Genomic DNA, 24,397 nt, shown 5'->3' on the forward strand with positions numbered 1-24,397 from the left:
AGCTCGCCCGTCACGAGACGGTCCTCCTGCAATGCAGTATGATAAAGAGTGCTTGGTTTTCCGACACAACGACCAATCACAGCGTGATAGCCCCGACGCTGATCGCAGACTCAACTATCTGGGTGGGGAAGATGCGGGGGAGACACTCTATAGCCGGTGAAATGCGAGCATTGTGAATAGGTCAGGGTGCAATAGCTACGTGGGAAGCTGCCGTCCATTGACGACGATTAATTGTCGTACGGACCGATGCAACTAATGTAGGCGTGATTCCCGTTGGAGAATTGTCGTATTCTGGGTGGTGATCGTGTCTCGCGGATCTAGCGACCTAGTTCGTTCGTTCATAAAAGAGTCAACCCTGGTCAAAAAGTCTCTTCTGCCTGGTTTCTCATCTCCAAAGGTCAACATCGACGTTGAGAACATTCATTGTCATCATGGTCTTCCAACAAGTTCCTGTTCGCAACGTTGACATTACGTCGACCTTTTGGTCGCAGATGCAGCGTTGCTCAAGGGACAAGACTATCCCTGCAATTATCAAAGCTCAAAAGTCCCTGAAGCATTGGTACTGTCTGACGTGGAAAGAAGGCCACGAGATCCAGCCTCATGTAAGTTTATGGCGCTCGCATAGAGAGCGGAAGGACGTTTACTGATCATAACAGCCTTTCTGGGATAGTGACGTCTATAAAATTGTCGAGGCCGCGTGTTACTTCCTGATGAATGCGAAGAACGCGGAACTCATGGCGATCGTTGAGGAAGCGGTTGATATGATCAGGGCGGCGCAACATCCAGACGGGTACATCAATTCCTACTATACCGTCCTCGGGATCGACAAGCGATGGACGAATCTGCGAGATATGCACGAATTATATTGTCTTGGTCACTTGACAGAGGCTTGTGTCGCCTACGAGACGCTCACAAATAGCGGTCGACTGTTAGAACCAGTCTTGAAGGCGCTCCGTCATGTCGACTCCATCTTCGGGTCCGAACCGGGAAAGAAGAAAGGATATCCGGGGCATCAGGAAATCGAAATTGGTCTTCTAAGACTACACGAGTTGTGTAAGGAGCCTGTGCTGCTGAAGCTTGCAAGGTATTTCATCACGGAGCGAGGCCAGAGAGACGCGAATGGCGAGACGTATTTCGACCATGAGGCAAAAGTCCGCGGTGGAGATCCGTACGAGCATTTTGGGAGTGAGATGAAGGCATGGTTCCAGTATCCTCGTGACTATTCCTATAACCAGGCAGATCAACCGTTGGTTCAGACCACCGAGGTGAAAGGTCACGCAGTGCGTGCCATGTACTACTACATCGCAGCGACGGACCTGGTTCGCATCACCGGGGACAAAGACATCAAGGCAGCTCTCGACCGCATGTGGATCGACATGGCAGAGCGCAAGTTATACATCACAGGTGGCATCGGAGCCATGCGTCAGTGGGAGGGATTTGGCGCCAAGTACGTGCTGGGTGATACCGAAGAATCCGGCATATGCTATGCCGAGACTTGCGCTTGTTTTGCTTTGATTCTGTGGTGTCAGAGAATGCTCCAACTCGAACTTGACGTTAAGTATGCGGATGTCATGGAAATCGGACTGTACAATGGTTTCCTCGGTGCCGTGGGCTTAGATGGCGGGTCGTTCTATTACGAGAACCCGTTGCGGACCCATACCGGTCGTCCGAAGAAGAGAAGCGAGTGGTTCGAGGTGGCCTGTTGCCCACCCAATGTCGCAAAGCTGTTGGGATTGTTAGGGTTACTCATCTACTCCTTCAAGGATGACGTCGTGGCAATCCATCTCTATATCGAAAGCAACTTCAGCGTCCCTGGAACAGACGTGGTGGTATCTCAGGAAACCAGCATGCCATGGTCGGGTGACGTCCAAATAAAGGTTCGCGGCTCAACTGCTCTGGCACTGCGCATCCCCACGTGGGCCGATGGATACACTATTTCGGTTGCAGGAGAAATCAAGGACGGCTACCTTTACATCCCACCCAGTCAGGATCTCGAGGTGACGCTCTCGTTGACAATGAAATCGCGCAAGGTCTACCCAAATCCAGAAACTGGAAAGGACCAAATCGCCATCATGCGAGGACCGTTCGTTTACTGCATTGAGGATGTGGATAACGAGGTGGATATCGACAATGTTGCTCTCATAGACGGCCCTGTGAGAGACGGTGAGCCGATCGATATCGCCGGGGTCACTGGTGTCATCCCTGTCAGGGCAATGGGAAGGGAAGTAGTCCACGGCCAGAATAGATTGTACGCTTCGGAGCCCTGGAAGTACGGTGACAAGAAGGAGCTGTTGTATGTGCCATACTTTTTGCGGGCAAATAGGGGCTGCAGAGGAGGGATGACAGTTTGGGCCAGACGCTTATGGACATGATAGACAGCTGTTCGAAGATTCCACAAGGATCTCGGGGGACCGATCTCATGCTGGGCGCATGTTATTTGCGGATGAGGCACCAGTGGTCGAAATTTCCTTAGATAGTTCCAGCCATAGACCGGAGTCAGGTGTGGCTGAATTCAGATCATTTGTTATCGAGCCGTAAACGCCATCGCTGTACCTTTCAGACACATGGACATCGTAGCGGTTCAAGAAATAAATCATCCAATGGTCCATATCGAAGCTTTCCTGGGTGGCGTTCATTTGGCAGGCTCGATGAAATGCTCGTAGGCGGGCTAGGGAGAGCTCCACTAACGACCAATGTCTTCGGAATTGGAGTAACATGATGAAGTTCTGTTCCAGCAGCTTTTTAGCTCGCGAGATACTCTCATCATCGCTGTCGAAGAGAAGAGCGTATATGAGGACAGATGATGCGACGACCACGAGGTGCCCATTGACAGGGGACCAGAGACATTCATTTCCAGGCCGCAAGTTCGTGTCCCACATAATCTCACTGAGCGCAGTGGCGTGCGCTTTGCATCGTGCTGCATACATCACAGCTTCATGGTCAGTGCCGCCGTCGGGCGAAACCGGCTTTTTATTCAAGAATTGATAGTACAGCATCTGACATTGGTGGTGGAAATTGATCTGGAGAATCGTAAATTCGCGGCCTAGCCCTCGGCTGAAATACCGCTCTCGGTTTTCGGCCGTGTGCTGAAGATAGCTCGGTAGGCTTCGAAAGTAATCATCGATGTGCTGAGATATGTCTCGGACCCGTCGCCGAGTGTCGTCCTCGCTTGCTGTGTTCTGAACGATCTCATCATTCAACCGCATGGCCTGGTCGTGAAACCCAGAGAGCGCGAGCATCCATGACCAAAGGCCACAATCCCGGATCCCAAGGGAAGCGATTCTTTCTTCCGAGTACAGATCCGTCGCGTCAGTCCGTTTCATGTTTCTGAAAGTCTCTTCTTCAAGAGGTCTCTTGAAATCAGGACTTGCGGTCAGCTGCTTTGGGATGAGAGCGCGCGCTGCGTGCCAGTTCTCCGTCATCCACATTCCCCAGTAGACTGTAAAGTTCTATTAGCCCAGAGTCAAGGATTGAGAGGCAGTTAACTCACTGCGAATTTCAACTTCACGCTGAATGGGATCGGAGCTCAAATTTTTAGGAAGGCGCAGCATCCGAACCATGCAAATAGCTTGGGAGGTGAGCAGTGCCTCCTGAGCAGAATCGCCTTCAACCAGCGCCACGAAAGAAAGTAGGATGCATCCTTGTAGTGAAGAAACGTTGATTAGTTCAGTGCGGGCATTGAATGACTGCATCGCCGCTTTGAACCACTTCTGTGCTCTATGCCAGGGGTGGACACTTTCGAAGTAAGCATTCGAGGAAAATCTGTAGGTAGCGTTAGGTCGGTGCTTGTTCAGAGGTCTCCTATAAAAAGAAACCAGTTCAACTGACCGAGCCATAAGACCAATCATCCCAAGGACAATAAACTCAGGTATTTGTCCCGCGCGCTGCATAGCAACAAAAGTATTGCGGTGAAATAGTAGCAACTGCTTCTCATCAATGAGGTCGAAATAGAGATCCACAAGCTCATTACACACATCTCCAGGTGGGAATGTGCGAGATGCTGAGGAATTGTCCTCGTGAACAAACCGGGCAGTCGTGTCGCTGGCTTCTCCAAGCCGGGGAAGAGTCAGTCGGCCGTTGACAACGTTAGTCGGTGGACTAACATTCTCGGAAACGGCTACCAGATCGCACGTCCATTTTTTCTGGGAGCAAAACGTGCATGGCTTTCCCTGTTTCTGTGCTATGCATCGCTTCTTGCGAGAACTGGAAGTGTTGTCAGTGACAAGTCGCCGCACGGTTCGGTGTTCTTACCGACACTGAGTGCACGAGGAAGCCGGGCGCATCTTACAGGTTCCATCTGCGGGGTCGACAAATGGCTTAATCGCAATTAACTGCCATAATCTAGCATCAAAGTGGAAAGTTGTTGTAGGGGTGGGAGTGGATGTTCGAGACGGGGGAGGTGTGAGAAGAAAGTCCAGAAGGAGCGACACCGGGAAGGAGGCTAGCTCACGTGCTGGGCAGGTACTTCTCGGGAAAAGAACAACAAGAGCTATGTTTCATATTTAATTATGCATTTTAGTCTTGATCTCTATGCACATGGCACGGTCTATGCCTGACAACACTAAACAATACTATCAGGCTGCGGCTTCCGCATAAAAGGCAGTCTGGGCTTCGGCGGCCACTGACTGGTGTACTTCTCCCAGTCAAACGGCACAGAGAAGCTATGCCGTCCCGAACCAGCCCATTCACCCTTCTGCTCTTCAGATCCAGCTGAGTACGTGTCCAAAGGGAGGGTAACCAACGCCCTTGAATTCGGTGGCACCAGCAGGTCCAATGCAAACATATTCCCCTCCGCCGAAATCACCCATCGACATTCCAATCGTCCATACGGCGTCTCATAAATGACCTCTGCATTTTCAAGGTTCCCACCAGGAACAGGTCTCACTCTGATCTCCTTCCAGCCAGGGGATAGGGGACTCACGCCGGCTACAGTGGTGTGAAGCCAATTGATGATCGACCCGAAAGCGTAATGGTTGAAACTCGTCATCTCGCCTGGGTTGATTGATCCGTCGGAGAGCATACTATCCCACCGCTCCCACATTGTTGTTGCGCCCATCGTTATGGGGTACATCCATGATGGGCAGCGCTTCTCGAGTAACATCCTGTAGGCCATGATTGGATGACCTCCCTTTGTCAGGGCGTGGGTTATTATGGGTGTTCCTGCAAATCCAGTGGCAACACGGAACTGTGCTAGGCGTACCAGATCAACAAGCCGTGTTGCAGCGGCATTCTGTTGGTCTGATGTAGCATGCAAATCAAACATGATGGCGAGGCTCAGCGCAGTCTGGCTGTCTCCTACAAGAAGACCAGATTTGGCGATATACTTGTCTTGAAACGTACCCTTCAAACGCTCAGCATCCTTGGTGAATCGGTCTGCATCAGTAGTTTCGCCCAGGACAGTACTAATCTCTGACATGACCGCAGTAACATGCACTAAGAATGCATCTGCAACCAGCGTCCCATTCGTCCGCGCATCGCCCGGTTCAACAGGCGGCGCAGTCGGGTCAAGCCAGTCGCCTAGTTGCCACACTGCACGGTCCCAAAGACCATCCGAGCCTCGCTGGATACCAATATCTATCCATGCCAGCATACTCTTGTATTGTCGACGGAGAGTCTCAATGTCGCCGAACGATAGGTACAACTTCCACGGCCCCAAGATCACGACGTCGTCCCATTGCGCCTGTGGAGTTGGAGGCCATAGCTCGTCGGTTATGACATTCGGGACGACGAATGGCGGCACAGCGCCATCTTTCCCATCGTTCAGCTGCTCCGCAGCCACGTCCTGAAGCCACTCCGCTAGCATACCGGCGGTATTGTAGAGGAAGTTAGCAGATGGCCCGAAAATCTGAATGTCACCTGTCCAACCCAGACGTTCATCGCGCTGGGGACAATCAGTAGGTATTGAGACGAAGTTACCCTTCATGCTCCATAAAGCGTTATCGTGAAGCTTGTTGACCATTGGATGAGAGCACGAGAACCAGCCGGTACGAGTCATGTCCGTGTGCATTACCAAGGCTGTCACGTTGTCGAGCAGCGAGCCATCGTGTTCCTCATCCCAGCCGTCAACTTGAACATACCTAAATCCGTGGAACGTATATTGGGGCGACCAATCCGTCAGCTGTAATCCAGAACAAATGACTTCATCCGTGCATTTCGCGATACGCAATGGCCGCGTTCCAAGCTCCCCATGTTCCAGCACCTCGGCGTGTGTGAAAACGAGGCGAGCACCGGAAGGCTTGTTGATTGATTTGATCAGCAGCCGCCCAACAAGGTTCTGGCCAAAGTCAAGAATGGTCTTCCCGGACGGGGTCCGCTGGACTGATATTGGCTGTATCTTCTCCGTGACGCGCACAGGAGGCGAATCTGGCGAGATGAGTGTAGCTGTTGGAAATGGTAGTTCCTCGACTGCGCTCCACCTCGAGTTATCCGCAGTTCCCTCAGAGACGGTACAGTTCCAGAAGGGGTTCTCCTCGCGAGCATCATAAACCTCGCCATCATAAAACTCGCTTTTCAGAATCGCACTTGGCTGGCAGGACCATGTCTGATCTGTGCCTAGGGAAAATGGCTCGGCATCGGTCTCGAAACGTACTTCTAGCTGGGCAATTGCAGCGATCCTATCCCCGTAGAGCTTTCTTCGCCCGCCTTTGAAGCCCAGTCGCGTTGCATACCAGCCCTCTGCGACCTCAATGGCAATTGTATTGGCCCCCTCATGGTTCAGGAGTGACGCAACATCCAATGTCTGATAGTTCAATCGGTAGCGATAGCTCGTCCATCCTGGTGCTAAAACATGGTCGCTAACTTCGTGCCCATTGATCAACGCTCGATATATCCCGAGGCTCGTGATGTAAAGGCGCGCTTGCGCAATGGAGCCCTTGCCGGGGAGATCAAATGTTTTCCTAAATCGAATGGGACGAAGCGGTTCGTTTTCGACGGTTTTCGTCACTTCGGTAATCGGTTTCGAAATCCACTCCTCTCTGGTCAAGAGCGCACACTCAACGACTATCCAGGGCGACCAATCCGTAGCCTCCCCCTCAGCCTGGCCATCCCCGCGCCCAAAAGCACGAACTCGTAACGGGGCGCTCTCTCGAGACTTGAGCGGCGTACTGGGCCATGGAACCAGGAGTGAACTGTCGCTGTTCACAGAGTATGTCTCGGGCTCGGAATCAGAGGCGCGAAGAATTTGGATTTCGTACGCGGTCTGTTGCCAGTTGCGAGGGTAGTCTTTCGCAGATAAAAATCGCCAAGAGATTCGTGGGGTAGCTGTTCCCACCCCGAGGCCGGTGGGATGTTGCTCGACTGTCGGTTTGGCGAGGGATAGCTGGCCGGTCATTGTCGCGCAAAGTGAAATTTGATGTCAGATTCAGGGCGCCATGGTTCATGCCGGCCGCCCGGCACCCTTATACTCTCGCTACGCGGACAGCAACGCGACCATGTCCCGCTCGGGACGACAACACACCGAGAGATGCAACCTTGGGCAATACAGTCGAAGGTCCTATTGGTTTAGTTTGAGTTGGAGACGAGGGGAGGTTGCGGAGATCTCGCGGAGAACCAGGCGGCGTTCTCAGCCGCCTATTCGCTAGTTGCCATGCTCTCCGCCTGATTTTCCTCGTGGAGCCGCTGGGATCGGCTATCCGTGGTGGAATTTTCTCCCCATGGGGTCATGCTCTACAGCTTCCTTGTAGCTTTGGCGAAGACAGAAGGACGTCCAGGAAAACATCTGGCGACTTGCTTCCCAGCTTCGGGTCGATTGGAGACCGCATCCTCGGCTCAAGGAAGTATAAATTCGACTCATTTCGCTTCAAAAGAGCATCACATCTCAAACTAATAACGGGATTGCGTTTGTCTATTGCAAGATGGGTTCCCTTTACGTTGTCTTGATAGCCTGTGTCGTCTCAATTGGGGGATTTGCATACGGTGTTGATTCAGGTACAATAGACTTCTAGGAACGTCAGGGGTGCACAGCTAACAGGGCGCAGGGATCATCGCTACCACCCTAGGTCACGACACCTTCAAGTATGCCATGCTGGGACCGACAGGGGTGAATGCAACGTTGACAGGGGCGATTGTATCACTGTACAACGTTGGCCAGGCAATCGGAACATTTGGAGCAGGATACTCGGCCAATCGCTTCAGCAGACGGTGGACTATTTGTGGCAGCGGAATCATTGGTAAGTTCTTCGATGCTGTGGTACAGTCAAGGGGACCATGTCTAATGTGTTCATGGGATTGCATAGCCATTGTCGGGGCAGTGCTCCAGTGCGCAGCTGTTAACCCGGGCATGATGATAGCAGGGAGGTTCTTCGCGGGCGTAGGCTGTGGAATCATCCTAAGTGTTGTCCCCGTATACATCGCAGAGGTATCTCCTCCTACCAAAAGAGGTTTCATTGTCGGCCTGCAAGGGTTCATGATCTCCATTGGCTTCTTCGCGGCCAACTGGGTTGGCTACGGAGGTGCATTTGCCCGAGGAGATGCTCAATGGCGAATTCCTTTGGCTATGCAAATACCAGCACCGCTTGCTTTGGCTATTGGGTGTTGTTTCGTTCCTTATAGTCCACGATGGTGTACGTCCCTTCCTCAATGGCGCCTAGTCCGATCCTAAATGGTCGCTAATTGCGAAGCAGTGGTCCAGCAGGAACGATACGAGGAGGCTCAAGCCGTGTTACAGGTGATACACGCGGAGTCTGACGACAACAGTGTCGCGCTGCAGGAACTCAGTGAGATCCGTAACCAGATTCAAGCCGAAGCAACCACGATCACGAGTCCCGGAAAGGCCGTCACAAGTCTGCTGTCTCGTCGATACCTGCACCGTACGTTGATGGCTTGCTTCCTGCTGGTCATGGGCCAATTCAGCGGATCGCAGGTGATCCAGAATTACCAAGGGACCTTCTATGCCGCCGTAGGATTCACCGGCAAGAGTTCCCTGTTGATCAGCGGTATATATGGAATCATGGGCGTCCTTGGCCAAGTGATTTACCTCTTCTGCGCAGCGGACAAGTGGCCTCGCACACGTACCCTCTGGGTCGGGTCAATCTTTCTATCGGTCATGATTTCTGTTTGTTTGGCCATGTCCGCCGTCTACGGGCAGGAAGACAATCGCAACATGAGCGGCGCTAGAGCAGCGATTGCCATGATCTTTCTCTACTCGTGCGGATATGCAGTATTCTTCAACGCGACTATCTGGGTTGTGCCGTCTGAGCTGTTTCCCTTTTTCCTGCGCTCAACGGGTATGGGTCTAGGCGTGTTTTCCAAGTCGGTCGCCGCCATTATCCTGTCTCAGATCACGCCGACTGCTATGGAGAATGTAGGCTGGAGATACTACGCGCTTTTCATTGCCACAAACCTAGCGGCAGCCGTGGTTTATTTCTTCTGGCTTCCGGAGACCGGCGGAAAGACGCTGGAAGAAATAGCGGAGCTGTTCGGAGATACCGTGGTGAGGGATCAGTCCAAGAAAACGGTCGAAGACCTGGCAGGAAATCGGCGATCAATTAACGCAACACCCAAGGCTTCGAGCCCTTCGCACGTGGAAAAGGTGTAGACTGGCGACAACGGGACATGGTCTAGTCATAAGGGGGTTTTCAAAACCCGAACTGGTGGAAGCAGATATGTAAGGCTGCAATGAGATTAAGTTGGTGTCACTTTTGTGCTATCGTAACGATCATCCAACAGCCAGCTCAGGGCGCTGTCGATCAGAGCCTCTCCTGTAATTTCTTGATCATGAAGCAGCCTGGATATGTCATTCGACTGGACAGGTCCATCCACCACTGGATTTGTATCGTTCCTGTTCTGTTGCGACGTAAGGAATTCAATGGTAAGTAGAACCGCAGGGGTAGCATTCCCTGAGCCAGTTCTGCGTTCAGATACCACAGGCGTTCCAGGTTCGGTGGCTTGAACAGGACCCAACTGTCGCTCCGATAGAAGTGAAGAATGCTCAGTGAGGAAGCGTGCCATCCAATTATCGAGCACAAACGGATCTGATATCGAGTCCCTGCAGGAATTTTGGAACGTTCGGAGATGAATAGTCTGGAGTTTTGAGTCAGTAGAGTCTCGCAATACCGTCCATGGGCGGACAAACATGATGTTCGACAATTGGCCAGTACGATTTCAGGGCCATCAGATACTGAAAATTGGACACTAAACGCTGTCGTGTCATAGAGAGCTCACGAAAATCATCGCTGAAGAGCAGAGTGTGCAGATGGACGCATGAACTGACAACCCCGATGTGTCCGTAAATAAAGTAGTCCAACTCGCAGTTGCGAATGTTTTTGCAGTATTGCAAGATGGATGATACAACCGCGGCGCTTTCCTTGCACTTATTGGCTTGGTTGGGTCCCAACTTTTTGGCGGCTCTTGCATCCAAGAACGGGAAGAAAAGCATTTGTCTGAAATGAAAAACCCCCACGTGCATTGCCAAATAAATTTGCCCAAGTCGCCTACCAGCTAGAAACATAAGATTGTCAAAGTTCCATGTCAATCTTGGGGGCAGATTCTCCGCCCACTGGTCGAGAGTGACTTCGAGTTCTGCTGCTTGCGAGCAATAGTCGTCAAACGATATCGCATCGTGGCTCATTTGGAGCAACAAAGTGTGGATTTTAGCGAAAACACCAAGTGTCCGTGCCATTTGAGCCCACATGTCACAACGAAAGACGTCTTGCGTTTGGTGAAGGTTTAGCATCTCCGCACTCGCAGTGCGCCAAGTCGCATCATCGATCCGCGGTAGGAAGTCTGGTCCTTTGGTCAAGCTCTCAGGCTCCATGGCCATATCCCATGCCGACCAGTGACTTGCGACATGGATTGACAACCACGCCCGTCGATACTCCTCCTGGTAGACGGCACTTGCGTCTTCGCTGCATGATAGTCGTTCCGCGTGCAAGCGGGCCAGTCCGACATAGATGTGCTTTCCGTCGAGGTTTCCTTCACCGCTGTAATAATATCCAATCAAGAGGAAGCCTTGAACGCTTTCTAGGCTTGGAGAAATCATGTACGACTGACAGAGACGAACAGCTTCTGTAGCAAACGAGTGACCACGGTCGCACGGAGCGGTGGTGTCAAAGATCGCATTGTCGGAAAATCTATGCCGGCCATGTTACTACACTGGAAGTACGCCAGGCACGCGCTGAAGGATTACCTCGCAGCCAAGGCACACATCGCATAGATATGAACCATAGGGGCTGTACCATCATTAATGCGGCGCATGAAGGTCGGTTCGTGGAAAATCGTATGCGGAATATCGTGGATATAGCTGAAGTAAAGAGTGACGAGTTCAATGGATAGTTGTCGCGATACCAGTCCTGTTATATTGTCATCGGACGCGTTTGACAGCCGTTCTTCAACTGCCGGCGGAGGCTCTCGATCGACTCGTGTCGGACGTGCGACAAGACTCAGACTGCATGGTTTTCCGAGCGAGTGGCAAAGCTGACAGGGTTCTCCGAACGAGGTTGGGATGCAGCGACGTTTCCGAGAGCTGAAGTGTTGGACGCGTTTCTCAGTGTTTACTCTGCCGCCATACAACAGAAGCACTTACCGGCAAGTCACGCAGGCTCCGGCTCTTGGCCTTCTCGCATCGCTTGACATGACATCAATGCCAAAGGTGAGCGTCGAGTTTGCGCAAGGCGACAAGGCATCTGGATCAAGTCAAGTTGTTATCCAAAGGATGTGAAGAGTGTTGGTCTCAGTCTCCCTCTCGGTCTCAGATCCCCCGTCAATGGTTTCCCGCGGGGATGATGACTAATCGGCACGTCTCGCACACATCACAAAAGTCCTCCTTCAATAGTTGATCGACGTAGTAAATATGAGGAAAGAAAAAGATATTGTAAAGCTAGTCTACAAGGTAACTGTTTCTCGCTCTCTAAGACTGCGTCTGCCATTTTGCGTTGTTAACATATGGGATCCATGAATCGTCTTCTTGCCTGTTTAGCCCGTGGCCGGTTGTATATATTTCTGCACCATAAGAGCTTCCTCAAGTTCTCCACCTCAACATCATGCCACACAAAGCAAACCGCAACGCCGATTCATTCCTCTGGGAGACTAAAAATACACTCTGCCACACGCAGACCCAAATTCCCATTCAATACCGCGAAATATCGCGACCAAACATCTGATTAAGCAACCATCGAAAGGCGACTCGCAGCTTGTTCCTCCAGCTCAAGACCATGGTGAGATACGCCGAGTTCCATACCAACCAGGCTGCCCGACCCTTGACTTTATTAGGGAGATACGCCCCCTCTTCCTCTGGAAACTGCGCCAAACCCTTTGCGCCGCCGATGTAGGCTAGGGTGCCCATGTTCTTGAAAGAGAATGGAGGCGATGTCTCAGGCAGATCTCCACGGTTAAGACGCGTCGCCAGCCATTTGGCTTCTTGTGCAGTCACCTGTGCGGTCGCTGGTGGTGCTCCGTTCTCAGGCACCGCAACGTCACCCAGCGCAAACACGTCTTGAAGAACGGCTGTGGTACCGTCGTTGTTTTCCAACTGCACGCGGAGATGGCCGTCTACAAGGAGCGCGCCCGTCTTTGGAGCCTTTTTGTACGCCCAGGAGCCGTCAGACGCGCCTTCCGCGTCTTTCATGACTGCCGAGTTCGTTGGGAACACCTCCACCTCGACCAGGGAGTCACGGACGAGCTCATTCATAGCATTGCCCGTCGCCCAGACGCACATTCCCACGCCGATCTTTCCTTCTTCCTTGGTTGTGAGAGTCAAACAATGTCGGGGATCCATTTCATACGGCGGGTCCGCATCGGGAGATCCCCACCGGAGCTCCTCGATATGGTGGGACGTGCGCACATCGATACCCTCTTTCTTCATCGTATCCTTGGCATATTTCGATAGAGACTCGTCAAACATCGACAGAACTTTGGGAGCGACATCGAACAGAGAGATGCGCGGCAAGCCCTGCAGAGTCGGATACAGCGTGATCAGATCGCCAGTGATAAAGTCTCGCAGTGCCGCTGCCAGCTCAGTACCGGTCGGACCTGCGCCAACAATGGCAAAATGCAACAGGTGCTGTCGCATCTCGAGACTGGTTGTTGGCAGAACGGCGAGTTCAAAGCACTCCCGGACTCGGCGTCGTACTCGTCGTGAATCGCCAATATCCCGGAAAAAGATGGCATTGTCTTTGACTCCTGGTGTTCTGAACGTCTTGCTGATAGCTCCGACTGAGATGATCAACTTGTCGTAGGGAACCTCGAATCGTTCACCCTGTTCCCACGCTTTCGCCTCCCGCGAACTACCTTCGTTCTCCTCATCAGTATGAGTCTGGGTCACGCCGCTTTTTACAATGGTCGGCTCACACAGCACCATCTTGCGATCTAAGTCAATAGCACGTGCTGCGGCTTGAATAAAGTCCACCGTCATCTTGGGATCCCGGACAGATTCGACAATGTGAGAGAAATCCAAGTTACCACCGGCTGTGTCTGTCAAAAGCGGAGTGAAGACAAAGTAAGATCGAGGGGATATCACAATTGGCGAGAATTGCTTTGGCGACAGCTTGCGCGACACCGTATACCCGCCCCAGCCGGAGCCCAGGATGACAACGCGCTCCTTGCCATCGCCAGGCTTCTGACTGACATTGGTGGCAAGGGTCCGCAAGTGATGCCACTTCAGCGCTGAAACTCGCAGAACAGGCCTGAGCAATTGCCTCATCGTCTGTAGATGGCAGTTCGACTCATGGTGGGAATGCTCAGCTTTACTTTGAGGCGCGGGCCATGGCCGAGTTCGGAGCTCCAGCTCGCCCTATGACCTCATGACCTGAGCCGGAGTTTTCCAGAACAATAATTCATAAACAACACAAAAAGTTTATAGATGTTTGTTTTGCGGACTAATTTTGCAGCAGTCTTCTTTGTAGTCTGCCAGAAGAGGCTAGAGTGCTAGACATCCTGCAGCAGCGCCAAGCAAGACTCGCCCAACCTCAACCAACCTCAACTTCCTTCGTCGCTAACTTCGCACCTGCCCCTGATTCTCATCCCAGCAATGCCGTACCTCCTCTCCGTATTTTATACCCCAAAATAATACAACGCTCCAGACTCCGCGCCTCACTGACAAACAATGTCTTCGCCCCGCCAACAACCCGACCATACTCGAGTGAGGTCACTGCATCGCGCCGCGATCAGACCATGACCCTCTAAGACGGTCGCACTCTAGGCTTCACAGAATATGGCCATCCAAAAGGTTTCCCACTCGTATATTTCCACGGCTACCCTTCGTAGCGTCCGGATGTGGAAGGCTACCACGCGCTCTTCCAACGCCGCGAGCTCCGACTGATTGCGCCCGACCGGCCCGGGTTCGGACTTTCTTCCTTCCAATCTGGCCGCCGAACAACAGACTGGCCTGCCGACGTCCTGTCTCTCGCCGACCACCTCAAGCTAAAGAACTTTGCTGTACTCGGAGGCTCCGGCGGCGGGCCGTATACCCTTGCTTGCGCCCACTCAATCCCACATCACAGGCTAATGGCCGTCGGTCATCTCGCTAGCTCTGGCTTGTGGACAACAAACCTGAAGAAGGCCCCTACTGTCCGTGGGCGGTCAAAGTGTGGCTTGAGCGGCTCCACACGCGAGGGCTCGAGCAACTGAGCAAAGAGTACCCGGAGAAGTATGGAGAAAAGTGGCTCGAACATATCCCAAATGATAAGGAATGACAATAAGACTACGACAAAAGCAACTGGAGAGAGAGGCAGCCGATGCATTTGTGCAGGGCTTCGACGCGGCAGTACAGGAGAGGGCCCTCCTGTCGGGGGACTGGGAGTTCCAGCCCGAAGACGTCAATTTATCGACAGTCAGGATCTGGCATGGGGATAGAGATGTGAACTGCCTGATCGAGATGATTACCGCGGTTTTCGAGAGGGCTCGGCGTCCATATTGACGACCTTGCGGGGCGAGAATCACTTTACGGTCTCGCGACATATGGACCGTATCCTGAATGACCTGGTCCCGAAGGTGTGTGGGTCAAGAGGCACATGTCTGGTCGATTTCGATAACAATTGCACCTTAGCGTTCGATATACCCATTTACTATTGCACATTCAACCTTCCATCAAGTTGACTATACTGCTCAGCCCATGACTGTGGTCATGCAAGCAATTGCACCACTAGAATGTATTCTACGCAGGCGGTATCACGCTTACGCAGGACTCTTGACTTGAGCCCGGGATCCTTCCTTCTTGCTATTCTAGGCCATATAGACGCCTGGCCCTCAATCCCCAGAAAATGATAAACATCTCATCCTCAAAGCAACGTTCATTCTCGACTCAACTACTTGCAATCTGCCTACATATCCTGTCCCTGCGTACCCCTCCTAATCCAGTCCGTCCAAGCTCCAGCCGGGCTACCTGCCACCTATATAGCAACGCCATCTTCCACCGGTCAGTTGCTGAACCCCCTTCCCTCACCAATCAACCCCCTCCCATTCATCCCATCCAGTGATAACTCAAAGCTTCCCAACCAAAAAACTAACCGCACTCGGAACATCAGCAAGATAAGTAAAATGCGCCGCCGTAATAACCAGCGTCCCCTCACAGACCAGATCGCCCAACGCACAATAGATCTTAGTCTTATCGGTTGGAAAGTTCGGAATGCGTTCATTGTCCTGCTCGTTGCGGGTGTCGCCGAATAGGACCACGCCTTTGATTTGGTTTTGGATTGAGCTGGGGAGGGAACTGATTGCGCCGTGCATTACGGCTGTTCCTTGGCTGTTTTTTCTTTTAGCACTTTTATTCTGGATATTTGTGGTATATTGATAGGGAGAAGAGTACGTACCTGTATCCGCCTGCAACGACTTTGGAGTTGGGGCATTTACTAGCAGCCAGCTCAAACAACTCAACGGCCTCGTTAATAGCAGCCTGGGTCGTTCCCTGCGGGAGGAAGTTCGAGGCAAGGTCTGCGCTGTACGCAGGCGCAACACCCTGGCACGCGACTTGGCCTGGGCGACGGAGTTTGAGGGCGTCGCAGACTGCCGGGCCGGTTGAGATGCCCTAACACCAGTTATTAGCTTGGGCCTTGGATGGTATTCGAGTATTGGAGAGGAGGTTTACAAGGTAACCGGGCTCAGTGCTGGCGCGGGCAAAGATGAAGGTTATATCGTGGCAGGAGCCACTGCGAAGCTCGTTCTCGCCGATGGGAGCGACTGTGGAGGTTAGTATGGGCTTCTTGGACTCGATAACGGGGGTCAATTGCGTACGCTGGCGCTCTTCAAGGGAGACAGCCACTGGAGATGCCGCAGCCAGTGCGGCGAAGACGGCGATAGCGAGTTGGAACTTCATTGTGCTTGCGGCAGTTGCTGAGTGCTTAAAGGCTGTGGTGCTTTGGATGCTGGTGCTGCTGTCTGGATGATAATCAACACCCGGAGAGATGCTTCTCTTTATACTTGTATTGTCCCAATCATCTCTTCACCTAGGTATCCGGCAGTTGGAGTTGTCGTCTGCTATCGGCATTCGATAGGATATTGCCTACCCTCCTCTTTGACTGCCCTTCGACGCGGATACCCTCGGTATGTCGAGTAACCTGCTCCAGGTCTAACGACTGAAGTGAGTATCCATCGCGAGTGTAAAAGCAGACACTGAGCAAAACAACCACGGTCAGATGACATCCCACGCCCTGCCCAGACACAGCACTGACCCTGAACAGCGCCATCCAAGATCTTGGTATGGATTGAGTAGGGTACGCCATCCACTGACGAAGAAGTAATCGTTGCATCGCATAGCCCTGCAAGACTTGGCGAGGCCCGATTCATGTATTCATATAGTGAAGTCAATCGCAGAGCCGAGGATGAACAGGGGCAACTGCCGTACCCCACACGAATCTGGGGTACAGTCCCCCGCATCAGCAAGTACCACGCGAATCATTGACATACTTCAGGCCGGCGACAAGTCAACAAGCTGGTCTGGGCGTTGTGGCACTTAGAAGAACACGAGAATCTGAAACAGGGTCCAAGAACATTTTCGAGTCCTTCCGTGACTTGGGAGGTATAGCCCTATGGAGTTAGGTCAGACCCCCTCACTGGCGACCTCGGCATACCAGTCTGGCTAACTGAGATAGCCCACAACAAGCGAACATATTCATTCTCAAGAGCCTTCCTCCAGGTATAGCCAGATAAGGATGGATGGACATTTCATCAAACAAAGATTCGAGTGGTGGACATAGAAACTACCGAGCGGACCACCCGACATCCCCATCCTTGGATAGAGATACCTAAAAACCTATCTATCGTAGGGCTAGATCGACCCCACCTTTGGATAGTGCAGGGAGTATATTAGGCCAGAGAATGAGCTACCCCGCGCGCTATGCGTAGACTACCTATCAAGCGGATGTATTCCAAGCATTACAAGTGACAAAGATGTCCATTAAACAGAAACCCCAGCCACGAACAACACCCTTGCCGCGAGATGGAAGTTCAAAGCTCAGGGTAGGGTACCTCTACACTTCACCACTAACCGTACTGGGAGATTTCTAATCAACACAGGTAATAATAATAGGCGCCGGCCTCGGCGGCCTCGCAAGCGCAATAACCACCCTACTAGCCGGCCACACCGTGACAATCCTCGAATCCGCGCGAGCCATATCGGAAGTCGGCGCAGGAATTCAATGCCTTCCAAACAGCACTCGGATCCTGAAATCATGGGATATACGTAACAAGTTGTTTGAGAAGGCATCGCAGACAGAAACATGCAATATTCTCTCGTGGAAGGGAGAAAGAATCTCGAGTATGGATTTTAGGGTTGCGGGAGAGGAGCACGGCGCGAGCTTTAATGATTTTCATCGAGCGGACCTGCATTCGTTCTTGCTTGAGAGGGCGGAGGAGCTTGGTGCTGCAATTAAAACGAATTCTGAAGTCGTGGATATTACTTTCGATGAGGAGCGCGATACAGCGACTGTGCATATTAAGAACCAACCACCGCAGACAGCGGACCTCGTCATTGGTGCAGACGGTATAAACTCTCGATGTCGCGAGGTAATTCTCGGACGAGAAGAGAAACCACACCGGACGGGGGACATGGCGTATCGGATTTTGCTGGATGCGGATGATGTAAGGCAATATCCGGAGTTGGAGTGTTTTCTGGATGAGAAGGCGGTTTATTATTGGTATGGGCCTGGGGCGCATGTTGGTATGTACAACCCTAAGGTTCTCGAGCATGACCCAGTGACCATAGAGAGAGAGACGAGTGCTAATCACGGAGAGCAGTAACATACCCTCTTCGCAATGCCAGCAAGTTGAATCTTGTTTTGTTAGTGCCTGATAATATGCCCGAGGAGGGACCATCCACATTACAAGGGTACGTCGATGAGATGCAGTCGCTGTTCCAAGATTGGGACCCTAGGTGAGTTTTATACCCATGCACAGAACATACAACTTAACTTAAGCTTGAATAAAATAACTGAGACTTAGATACAGACTATCCAAGCTACTAACTCTTTGCCCCTCCGTCCTCCGCTGGCGGCTGTGCATCCGCACACCCCTATCCTCATGGGCTCATCCAAGCGCATCCTTCGTGCTACTAGGCGACGCCGCACACGCAACGCTCCCGTACCTCGCTAGCGGTGCAGGCATAACTTTCGAAGACGCCGCAGTATTAGGCGAGTGTCTCTCGCGGATAAAATCAAAGTCCAAACAAGAGAAGCAAACGGCATTATCAGTATATGAAAAGTGTCGGAAAGAGCGAACAGAAAGGGTAGTGGAGAGGGGAACCGTTCAGCAGGACTTGAATCATTTGGATGACGGGGAAGAGCAAATAGAGCGGGATGGGAAGATGAGAGCCTTCGAAGATATTGAGAAGGAATGGAAAAATGGTAAACGGGGACCATTGCCTGAGGATTTGATGGAGGGAGAAGATCCGTTGGTTTGGAGACGGTTTGGGGTTGGAGGGTGGTTATTCGGGTATAATGCAGGGGAAGACGTTGACGAGAAATGGACACAAGCCTCATAGCTATTTAGCAGAAATCACTCGGGGGGAGAAACCGCTAAGTGGGACTGGGTTTAGGGGTGAATAAAGTATATTACTCTTATGTATTCCCGGCATATGCGCCTATTAAAGTAAAGTCTAGGTACGAATTAAGTACACCCTCGAGGGCGATCAAACGTAAATATAGCAAAATGGCCCACCAGTAGTATCCAACAACTCGCGAATAGTTCTATCCTCGGCCAGAACATCAAAGTACTGCACATCATCGAGCGTCGCATTTGCCGGGTTAGGAATGCCCATCCCAGGCAGAATAGTCGGACCCTGTACAACAAACGTCCTCTCCTGAGGGTTCAAGTTCTGCCACGTCCAGAAAACCCGATCAATCGCCGAATGATGAAGATAGAAAACGGGATCTCCTGGTGACGCAAAGAAGTCACCTGCTGGATCGCCGCTGATAGTATAGTGGCCACCGCTGTGTACACCGAGGTACAGATTAGGAAAGTCGCCCTGCAGACGGGACTGGAAATCTTCGATTGTGTCGCGGTCAAAGAGATCGAGGACTTTGTCGATTGTTGTCCAGGAGGCGGCGTCGACGTTGATGTCGCGGCGCAGACAGCGGGGGTTGTAGTTTAGGCCAGTGCCATTTTGGACAGTGAGGCCGGGGATGAGGAGGGTTACGGCTAGGGGGCCGAGGTTGACTTGGAAGCTATACAAGGGTTAGTGAAGCTTTAGATGATGGGTACAGATAATGCACTCTTTGAAAGGACCGGACGTAACGCAGCCACCGCCATTGCCAGGCTCGAGGAAAATACCAGGACCAGCTTCGGGTCCTTCGTGCGGAATGTATGAACCGTCGCCGGACATGCTGTACTCGGAGCCGTCGAAGATGGGAGAGTTTAGGGGATCATCTGCATATTTCGGCCAGGACCAGTACGGCTGATAGCCCTTGTAGCCGCACTCGTTGCGCAGGGCTTGCTCATAGGCCCAGGTGAAGTAGCGGTGCCATGTCAGGAAGTTTCCCTAAATGACCATGGTGTTTCAGTACGTGATCAAGTCTAGGGGTTGCATTGAACTCCTACCGTTGTATGAATGTACATCGTCTGATTGATGTGAACAGCAACAAAGTCATCGAAGCGAGTGCGCGCACCAGGGGCAAAGGTCGGGTCAATTTGCGACGGCGAGTCAATCAGACACTGCACCGCATCGATGTACTCCTTGCGCTCGGTTTTGTTTAGTGAACCCCTATGCGACCCTGGCCGTTAGCAAATAAACCTCAGACACCTCTCAAACACATCGTGCAGAACTGCAAAGGGTGCATACCATTCGCGACGGACCGCGGCATTCTGCGGAGTACATGTGCTCGCGGTGTACCGGGGTTTTGTCTCCTGATACTTGATCTGGTTGACCAGCGCTTTACCGGCGAGGACATCCCACTCGTCGACATTGAAGGCCACTGTGGCACTGGAAACAGCAGCCAGAGCCACCACCGCAGGAGAAAGTGAGAACCGCATCTGGAAAAAGAAGTATGAGGAGAACGACGAAGAAAATGCACGGGGGAGAGAAAGAAAAACGCCGAGCTTGGGAATGACAAGAAAGAAGTGATCGTCGCAATGGCCAGGGATTCTTATACTATAATACTACCTTGGTCAAGGCCATTCAGGAGAGAGACCGCTAGACGCAAGGGCAGTGAATGCCATTGTCTTTGAGCTAGACTAGGACAGAAGCGAAGGCACCGAAAGCGCAGCAAATGAGGGCAGCAATACAGCGCCTCTCTCGAGCCCTGGACAGCGAAGACCTCGTAGCGCAAGGCACTATGCAGCTACTTGAGTCTTACCTTTGGTCTAGTTCAGTGTGCCGCAGTCAACTTGCATACAGCCCCGGTGGAGGCGGCATCTCCGGAGAGACTAGAAGGGAATTAGGGCCAGATGAATAGATTTAATTGCTGCGGGTCTTCCTAGTACGTTGGCTAGTTGGGTTGCTGTGGGCTGGGGCGTCGGAGGGCGTCCGGGAGGCTTGGAGCCTAAAATGACGGGCAGGGCTTCGTTGTATCTCATAATTGTTAAAGCATATCCTGAATTTAAAAGTTAAAGTGGGGGAATGTAAAGATTAATGGTGGTAGTTTGAGTGTGGTGGACTGGTGATGCTGGAAAGCCCCATCCAGGTAACGACGTTAGTGGCGGACGGACAAGGCGTGATTGACAGGGTTCGATATTAAGCTAATCTGCTTCAATCTGGATCGAGCTTCGCTTCCGATGCTGCACCGACAATTACCGGATTGTTAATAGCTGCGACAGGGGTCCAAATCCTGGCCATCGACCCGGTGCATCCGGCCTGACGCTGGCGGATAAATTCTGGGACCTTGACCATCCTGGGTAAATGCAGCGGTGAGCAACATATCCTGGACTTGATGCTGCATTGCAGGCAACGTGACTCAACATGTGCAAAGCAGAGATCTTGCATGCTTTCTGACAGGTTTGGTTGTCGATCAGTAGATGGCCAATCCGAGAATGACAGCCAGCTGGACAATGGAGCCCTACCACGGACCAGCGCAAGATTTCTCCAAGTGCCGCAGCAGTGGAGCAGAGTCGAAAGAAGGTTTGGCCGGCGTGGTTGGCGTCCCTTTTGGCCCCAGCCGTGTTTCAGTCTTAGATTGATTGATGAGCCTAACCCTGACTGACCCTGCTAAGACGGGCTACAATTCCGAGTCACGGCCGAGACAAGCAGGAGCTACAGCGACAAATGTACCTTTGACAACAATGTGCATAACATGCAGCAAGACAATGCTATTGACGGTCGCGTGGAATCCATTTGCCCGTCCATGCTGCTATATTAGTTGTTGATAGACGGTGCCCACTGCCGGAGTATACCCGGATCAACACGCCCATCGCAACTTTCGAGTCTGCGATCGTCTCTCACAAAGATCGAAAGGCTAGATCCGTTGACTTTCAGTGTCCACCAGCGATCCTCTGGGCTCCAGAAAGGTAACAATCGACTCCATTGTGTCGCATTGCCCGAATTAGTGCGACCGTGCTGCTCCATAATCCGGACGGCTGAGCGTGGTATTGACATACGGCGTATCCGACTTCCCGCTACAATAAAGCATGGGAACTGATGACAATTAGAATGAACCGGATTCTATAGACTGGGGTGCATTCTGGCCCTAGTTGTCTGAACCCGTGTCTCGTGCTTGGCTCGATGCAACGACAGGGAAATTCATCACAGCGGGATGGAGGCAAACAGTCCCCACGTATCAGTTGCGGCAGGGATTCAATATTCCGTGCGCAGAGAAGGTACGATCAGCCTGGGGCGCCGTGTGGCCGTACCATTCTGGGTTGGCCCCGAGGCCATCCCTTGCTTGAGGCCCTTGAAGGTTATCGTATCGCAAACTCAATTGACTCAGGCATTCTTGCTCCAGGCGCCGAGGCTGCCATGAGGATTGATCCTTCCTCGCTCCCGATGTAGTGATAGGCTGCAGCGCACGAGGAATAAAGGGATAGAATTTACCTCAGCTTGGCCACCACGCGTGTCAGGCAAAACCAAAAAGCAGAAGCTGGAACTGTTCATAACTTGATGTCTTGAACCGGAGGGTTGAAGACTTAGTCTTTCGGAGTCCATCCACTTTTGTGTACATCCCGTCAATTATAAGGAAGTTTCACCTGCATCGTTTCGAGACACCCACTCCTCTCTTGAACCTTCCTTCCGTCTTGCTTGGTAGCTCTTGCTGCCGATGCGCATCATGGAGTCATCGCACTTTCCTTCGGCGCTGATAGCAAGACAAGACACCGCAGACTTGGACCCTTCGGAGATCGACTTTTCCTCAAATAGTCCTCGCATTCTTGCCATTGTAGGAACATTGACAGCCCTCGCTATTTTACTGGTAATCTTGCGATGCTATGTGCGAATATTCGTGTTGCGGCGATTCTATATCGAAGATGGAATTATGGTTGCTGCGATGGTACACACTCGACCCCTTCAATGCTTCCTGCCCAAGTACTCACCCTTACTTCTTTCGCATTCAGATCTGCTCCGCCGCCGTTCTCGCGTGTTTTGTCGGCGAAAGTCATCACGGGCTGGGACAGTATAACGACGCGATTGCCGTCAATGGTGACTTTGAGAAAATCCAGAAATGGTTTTGGGGACATGCAATCATCATCGTGCTAGGCATTAGTCTCGCTAAGATCTCTATCGGTTTCTTTCTGATGCGGTTTACAAACCAGAAGAAGTTCCTAAAACCGTTTATTCTCGGGTCTCTGAGTATGTCGTCCATGGTCTGAATGCGACGTTGCTAATCAGACAGTCTTCCTCGCCCTATTCACGATCGCATGCATGCTGACACTCATCCTGCAATGCATCCCTGTACCGGCTGCTTGGGACTCGATGCTGCGACAGAAGAAGGGAACTAAATGCTATTCAAGCGCAACCTATCTAAAAATTGGCAAGTTCAACAGTGGTATGTTGACTCGACTGCGACAGACTCTTGATACTAACTTCCCTAGCTATCAACATTGTCACAGACTTTATCTACGCGACGCTTCCGGTGTTTATGTTTTACGACATACAAGTCAACAGAAGGACAAAAGCTTCGCTTATGGGGATTCTCAGTCTGGGCTACTTGTGAGGTTACGAATCAGTGGCTATCGATTCAAACTAACTCCAGACAGCGCCTGTGCTGCAGCCATAGTCAAGGCCGTCCTCCAGAGCAGGGTCTATGACGAACCGCAGATGTATCGGTATGTTTAAAGTGTGCTTTAGCCAGATTTACACGGCTAACGAGTCTCCCGCAGTGACGCGAACTATCATATTTGGAACTCGTAAGGCTTTCATCATCACTCTACGTTCGTTGCTAACAGAACAGCGTCGAACTCAACGTCGGCATCATTGCAGCCTGTTTCCCAACGATCAAACCCCTCGTCAAGAGCATAATTGGAAGCACTCGCAGCTTGACCGGCTACGCCTCAAGAACAAGAAAGTACACCGGTGGCGCCTACTACGGTCCCAACAGCCATGCCCTAACGTCCCTCCACCGCACTCGCATGGACGCAGAGGAACAGAAATACCAGGTCCAGATCCACGCTGCTCATCCGTCCGTGTCTGGATCTGATGGAGGGAGCGAGGAGAACTTTGCCACAACCAGAAGGCACAGTCCTATTAATACGCGAATCATACAGACGACGGAGGTCATTGTGCATAGTGAGGATGGGAGCGATCACGGGATATCAGCGATTGGACCAAGGAGAACGGTAGAAGATCGGATATGATGTTCACTAGAGAAAATACAACGTCTGTGATTCATGAAATGGCTGATGCTGTACCTAGAACAATAACACCAGGAGAGCTTATAGAAGGGAGAATGCATACGCTGCAACCATAATTCATGAATCCAAAGCACACTCCCAGGAAGCTCCCTAAAAATAATCCAATAGGTAAACCATCACGCTAACCAACGAATCCCTAGCGTATACGATCACGATACGATAAATGCCCCGCGGCACGGAAAAGAGTCTCCATAGTGGC

At 51.9% G+C, this 24,397-nt stretch overlaps 11 protein-coding genes across 11 annotated transcripts; 5 read left to right on the forward strand and 6 right to left on the reverse strand.

The window, feature by feature from the left end:
* Positions 1–50: 50 nt before the first annotated feature.
* Positions 51–2,522, forward strand: BDV14DRAFT_209953 (glycoside hydrolase family 127 protein). The gene is made up of 2 exons (XM_073775777.1): positions 51–602; positions 657–2,522. The coding sequence occupies exons 1-2, from the start codon at positions 432–434 to the stop codon at positions 2,370–2,372; spliced, it is 1,887 nt and encodes a 628-aa protein (XP_073626404.1). The 5' UTR covers positions 51–431; the 3' UTR covers positions 2,373–2,522.
* Positions 2,523–2,531: 9 nt separating this feature from the next.
* BDV14DRAFT_176569 (uncharacterized protein) lies at positions 2,532–3,089 on the forward strand. The gene has a single exon (XM_073769267.1). The coding sequence runs from the start codon at positions 2,716–2,718 to the stop codon at positions 2,983–2,985; it is 270 nt and encodes an 89-aa protein (XP_073626405.1). The 5' UTR covers positions 2,532–2,715; the 3' UTR covers positions 2,986–3,089.
* A 1,423-nt stretch (positions 3,090–4,512) lies between these two features.
* BDV14DRAFT_176570 (uncharacterized protein) lies at positions 4,513–4,843 on the reverse strand. Its single transcript, XM_073769268.1, has one exon. The coding sequence runs from the start codon at positions 4,781–4,783 to the stop codon at positions 4,562–4,564; it is 222 nt and encodes a 73-aa protein (XP_073626407.1). The 5' UTR covers positions 4,784–4,843; the 3' UTR covers positions 4,513–4,561.
* BDV14DRAFT_176571 (bacterial alpha-L-rhamnosidase-domain-containing protein) lies at positions 4,513–8,051 on the reverse strand (the record flags this gene model as incomplete). Its single annotated transcript, XM_073769269.1, has 1 exon — positions 4,513–8,051. A coding segment is annotated over exon 1 (2,502 nt), but the record flags the coding sequence as incomplete, so codon positions are not given.
* BDV14DRAFT_201861 (sugar porter family MFS transporter) lies at positions 7,854–9,535 on the forward strand (the record flags this gene model as incomplete). Its single annotated transcript, XM_073773866.1, has 4 exons — positions 7,854–7,926; positions 7,977–8,168; positions 8,235–8,561; positions 8,622–9,535. 4 exons carry the CDS (start codon positions 7,854–7,856, stop codon positions 9,533–9,535), a joined length of 1,506 nt encoding a protein of 501 aa, XP_073626408.1.
* An 86-nt stretch (positions 9,536–9,621) lies between these two features.
* BDV14DRAFT_190925 (putative C6 transcription factor) lies at positions 9,622–11,571 on the reverse strand (the record flags this gene model as incomplete). The annotated part of the gene is made up of 4 exons (XM_073771417.1): positions 9,622–10,020; positions 10,073–11,069; positions 11,126–11,461; positions 11,522–11,571. The coding sequence occupies 4 exons, from the start codon at positions 11,569–11,571 to the stop codon at positions 9,622–9,624; spliced, it is 1,782 nt and encodes a 593-aa protein (XP_073626409.1).
* Positions 11,572–12,064: 493 nt separating this feature from the next.
* Positions 12,065–13,636, reverse strand: BDV14DRAFT_190926 (putative pyridine nucleotide-disulfide oxidoreductase; the record flags this gene model as incomplete). Its single annotated transcript, XM_073771418.1, has 1 exon — positions 12,065–13,636. One exon carries the CDS (start codon positions 13,634–13,636, stop codon positions 12,065–12,067), a length of 1,572 nt encoding a protein of 523 aa, XP_073626410.1.
* Positions 13,637–15,414: 1,778 nt separating this feature from the next.
* On the reverse strand, positions 15,415–16,246 carry BDV14DRAFT_190927 (cutinase family protein; the record flags this gene model as incomplete). The annotated part of the gene is made up of 4 exons (XM_073771419.1): positions 15,415–15,676; positions 15,744–15,958; positions 16,019–16,110; positions 16,165–16,246. 4 exons carry the CDS (start codon positions 16,244–16,246, stop codon positions 15,415–15,417), a joined length of 651 nt encoding a protein of 216 aa, XP_073626411.1.
* A 1,073-nt stretch (positions 16,247–17,319) lies between these two features.
* On the forward strand, positions 17,320–18,907 carry BDV14DRAFT_190928 (uncharacterized protein; the record flags this gene model as incomplete). Its single annotated transcript, XM_073771420.1, has 4 exons — positions 17,320–17,388; positions 17,446–18,092; positions 18,161–18,301; positions 18,376–18,907. 4 exons carry the CDS (start codon positions 17,320–17,322, stop codon positions 18,905–18,907), a joined length of 1,389 nt encoding a protein of 462 aa, XP_073626412.1.
* A 73-nt stretch (positions 18,908–18,980) lies between these two features.
* On the reverse strand, positions 18,981–20,917 carry BDV14DRAFT_176575 (tyrosinase family protein). The gene is made up of 4 exons (XM_073769270.1): positions 20,204–20,917; positions 19,963–20,125; positions 19,638–19,903; positions 18,981–19,589 (listed from the first exon to the last, which is right to left on the reverse strand). The coding sequence occupies exons 1-4, from the start codon at positions 20,392–20,394 to the stop codon at positions 19,055–19,057; spliced, it is 1,155 nt and encodes a 384-aa protein (XP_073626413.1). The 5' UTR covers positions 20,395–20,917; the 3' UTR covers positions 18,981–19,054.
* Positions 20,918–22,109: 1,192 nt separating this feature from the next.
* Positions 22,110–24,200, forward strand: BDV14DRAFT_209956 (uncharacterized protein; the record flags this gene model as incomplete). Its single annotated transcript, XM_073775778.1, has 8 exons — positions 22,110–22,173; positions 22,672–22,838; positions 22,903–23,137; positions 23,181–23,333; positions 23,380–23,497; positions 23,545–23,613; positions 23,668–23,694; positions 23,739–24,200. 8 exons carry the CDS (start codon positions 22,110–22,112, stop codon positions 24,139–24,141), a joined length of 1,236 nt encoding a protein of 411 aa, XP_073626414.1. The 3' UTR covers positions 24,142–24,200.
* Between the last annotated feature and the right edge of the window lie 197 nt (positions 24,201–24,397).

This window comes from Aspergillus stella-maris (assembly GCF_047715825.1).
Source record: "Aspergillus stella-maris strain CBS 113639 unplaced genomic scaffold BDV14scaffold_41, whole genome shotgun sequence".
NCBI classification, from domain to species: domain Eukaryota; kingdom Fungi; phylum Ascomycota; class Eurotiomycetes; order Eurotiales; family Aspergillaceae; genus Aspergillus; species Aspergillus stella-maris.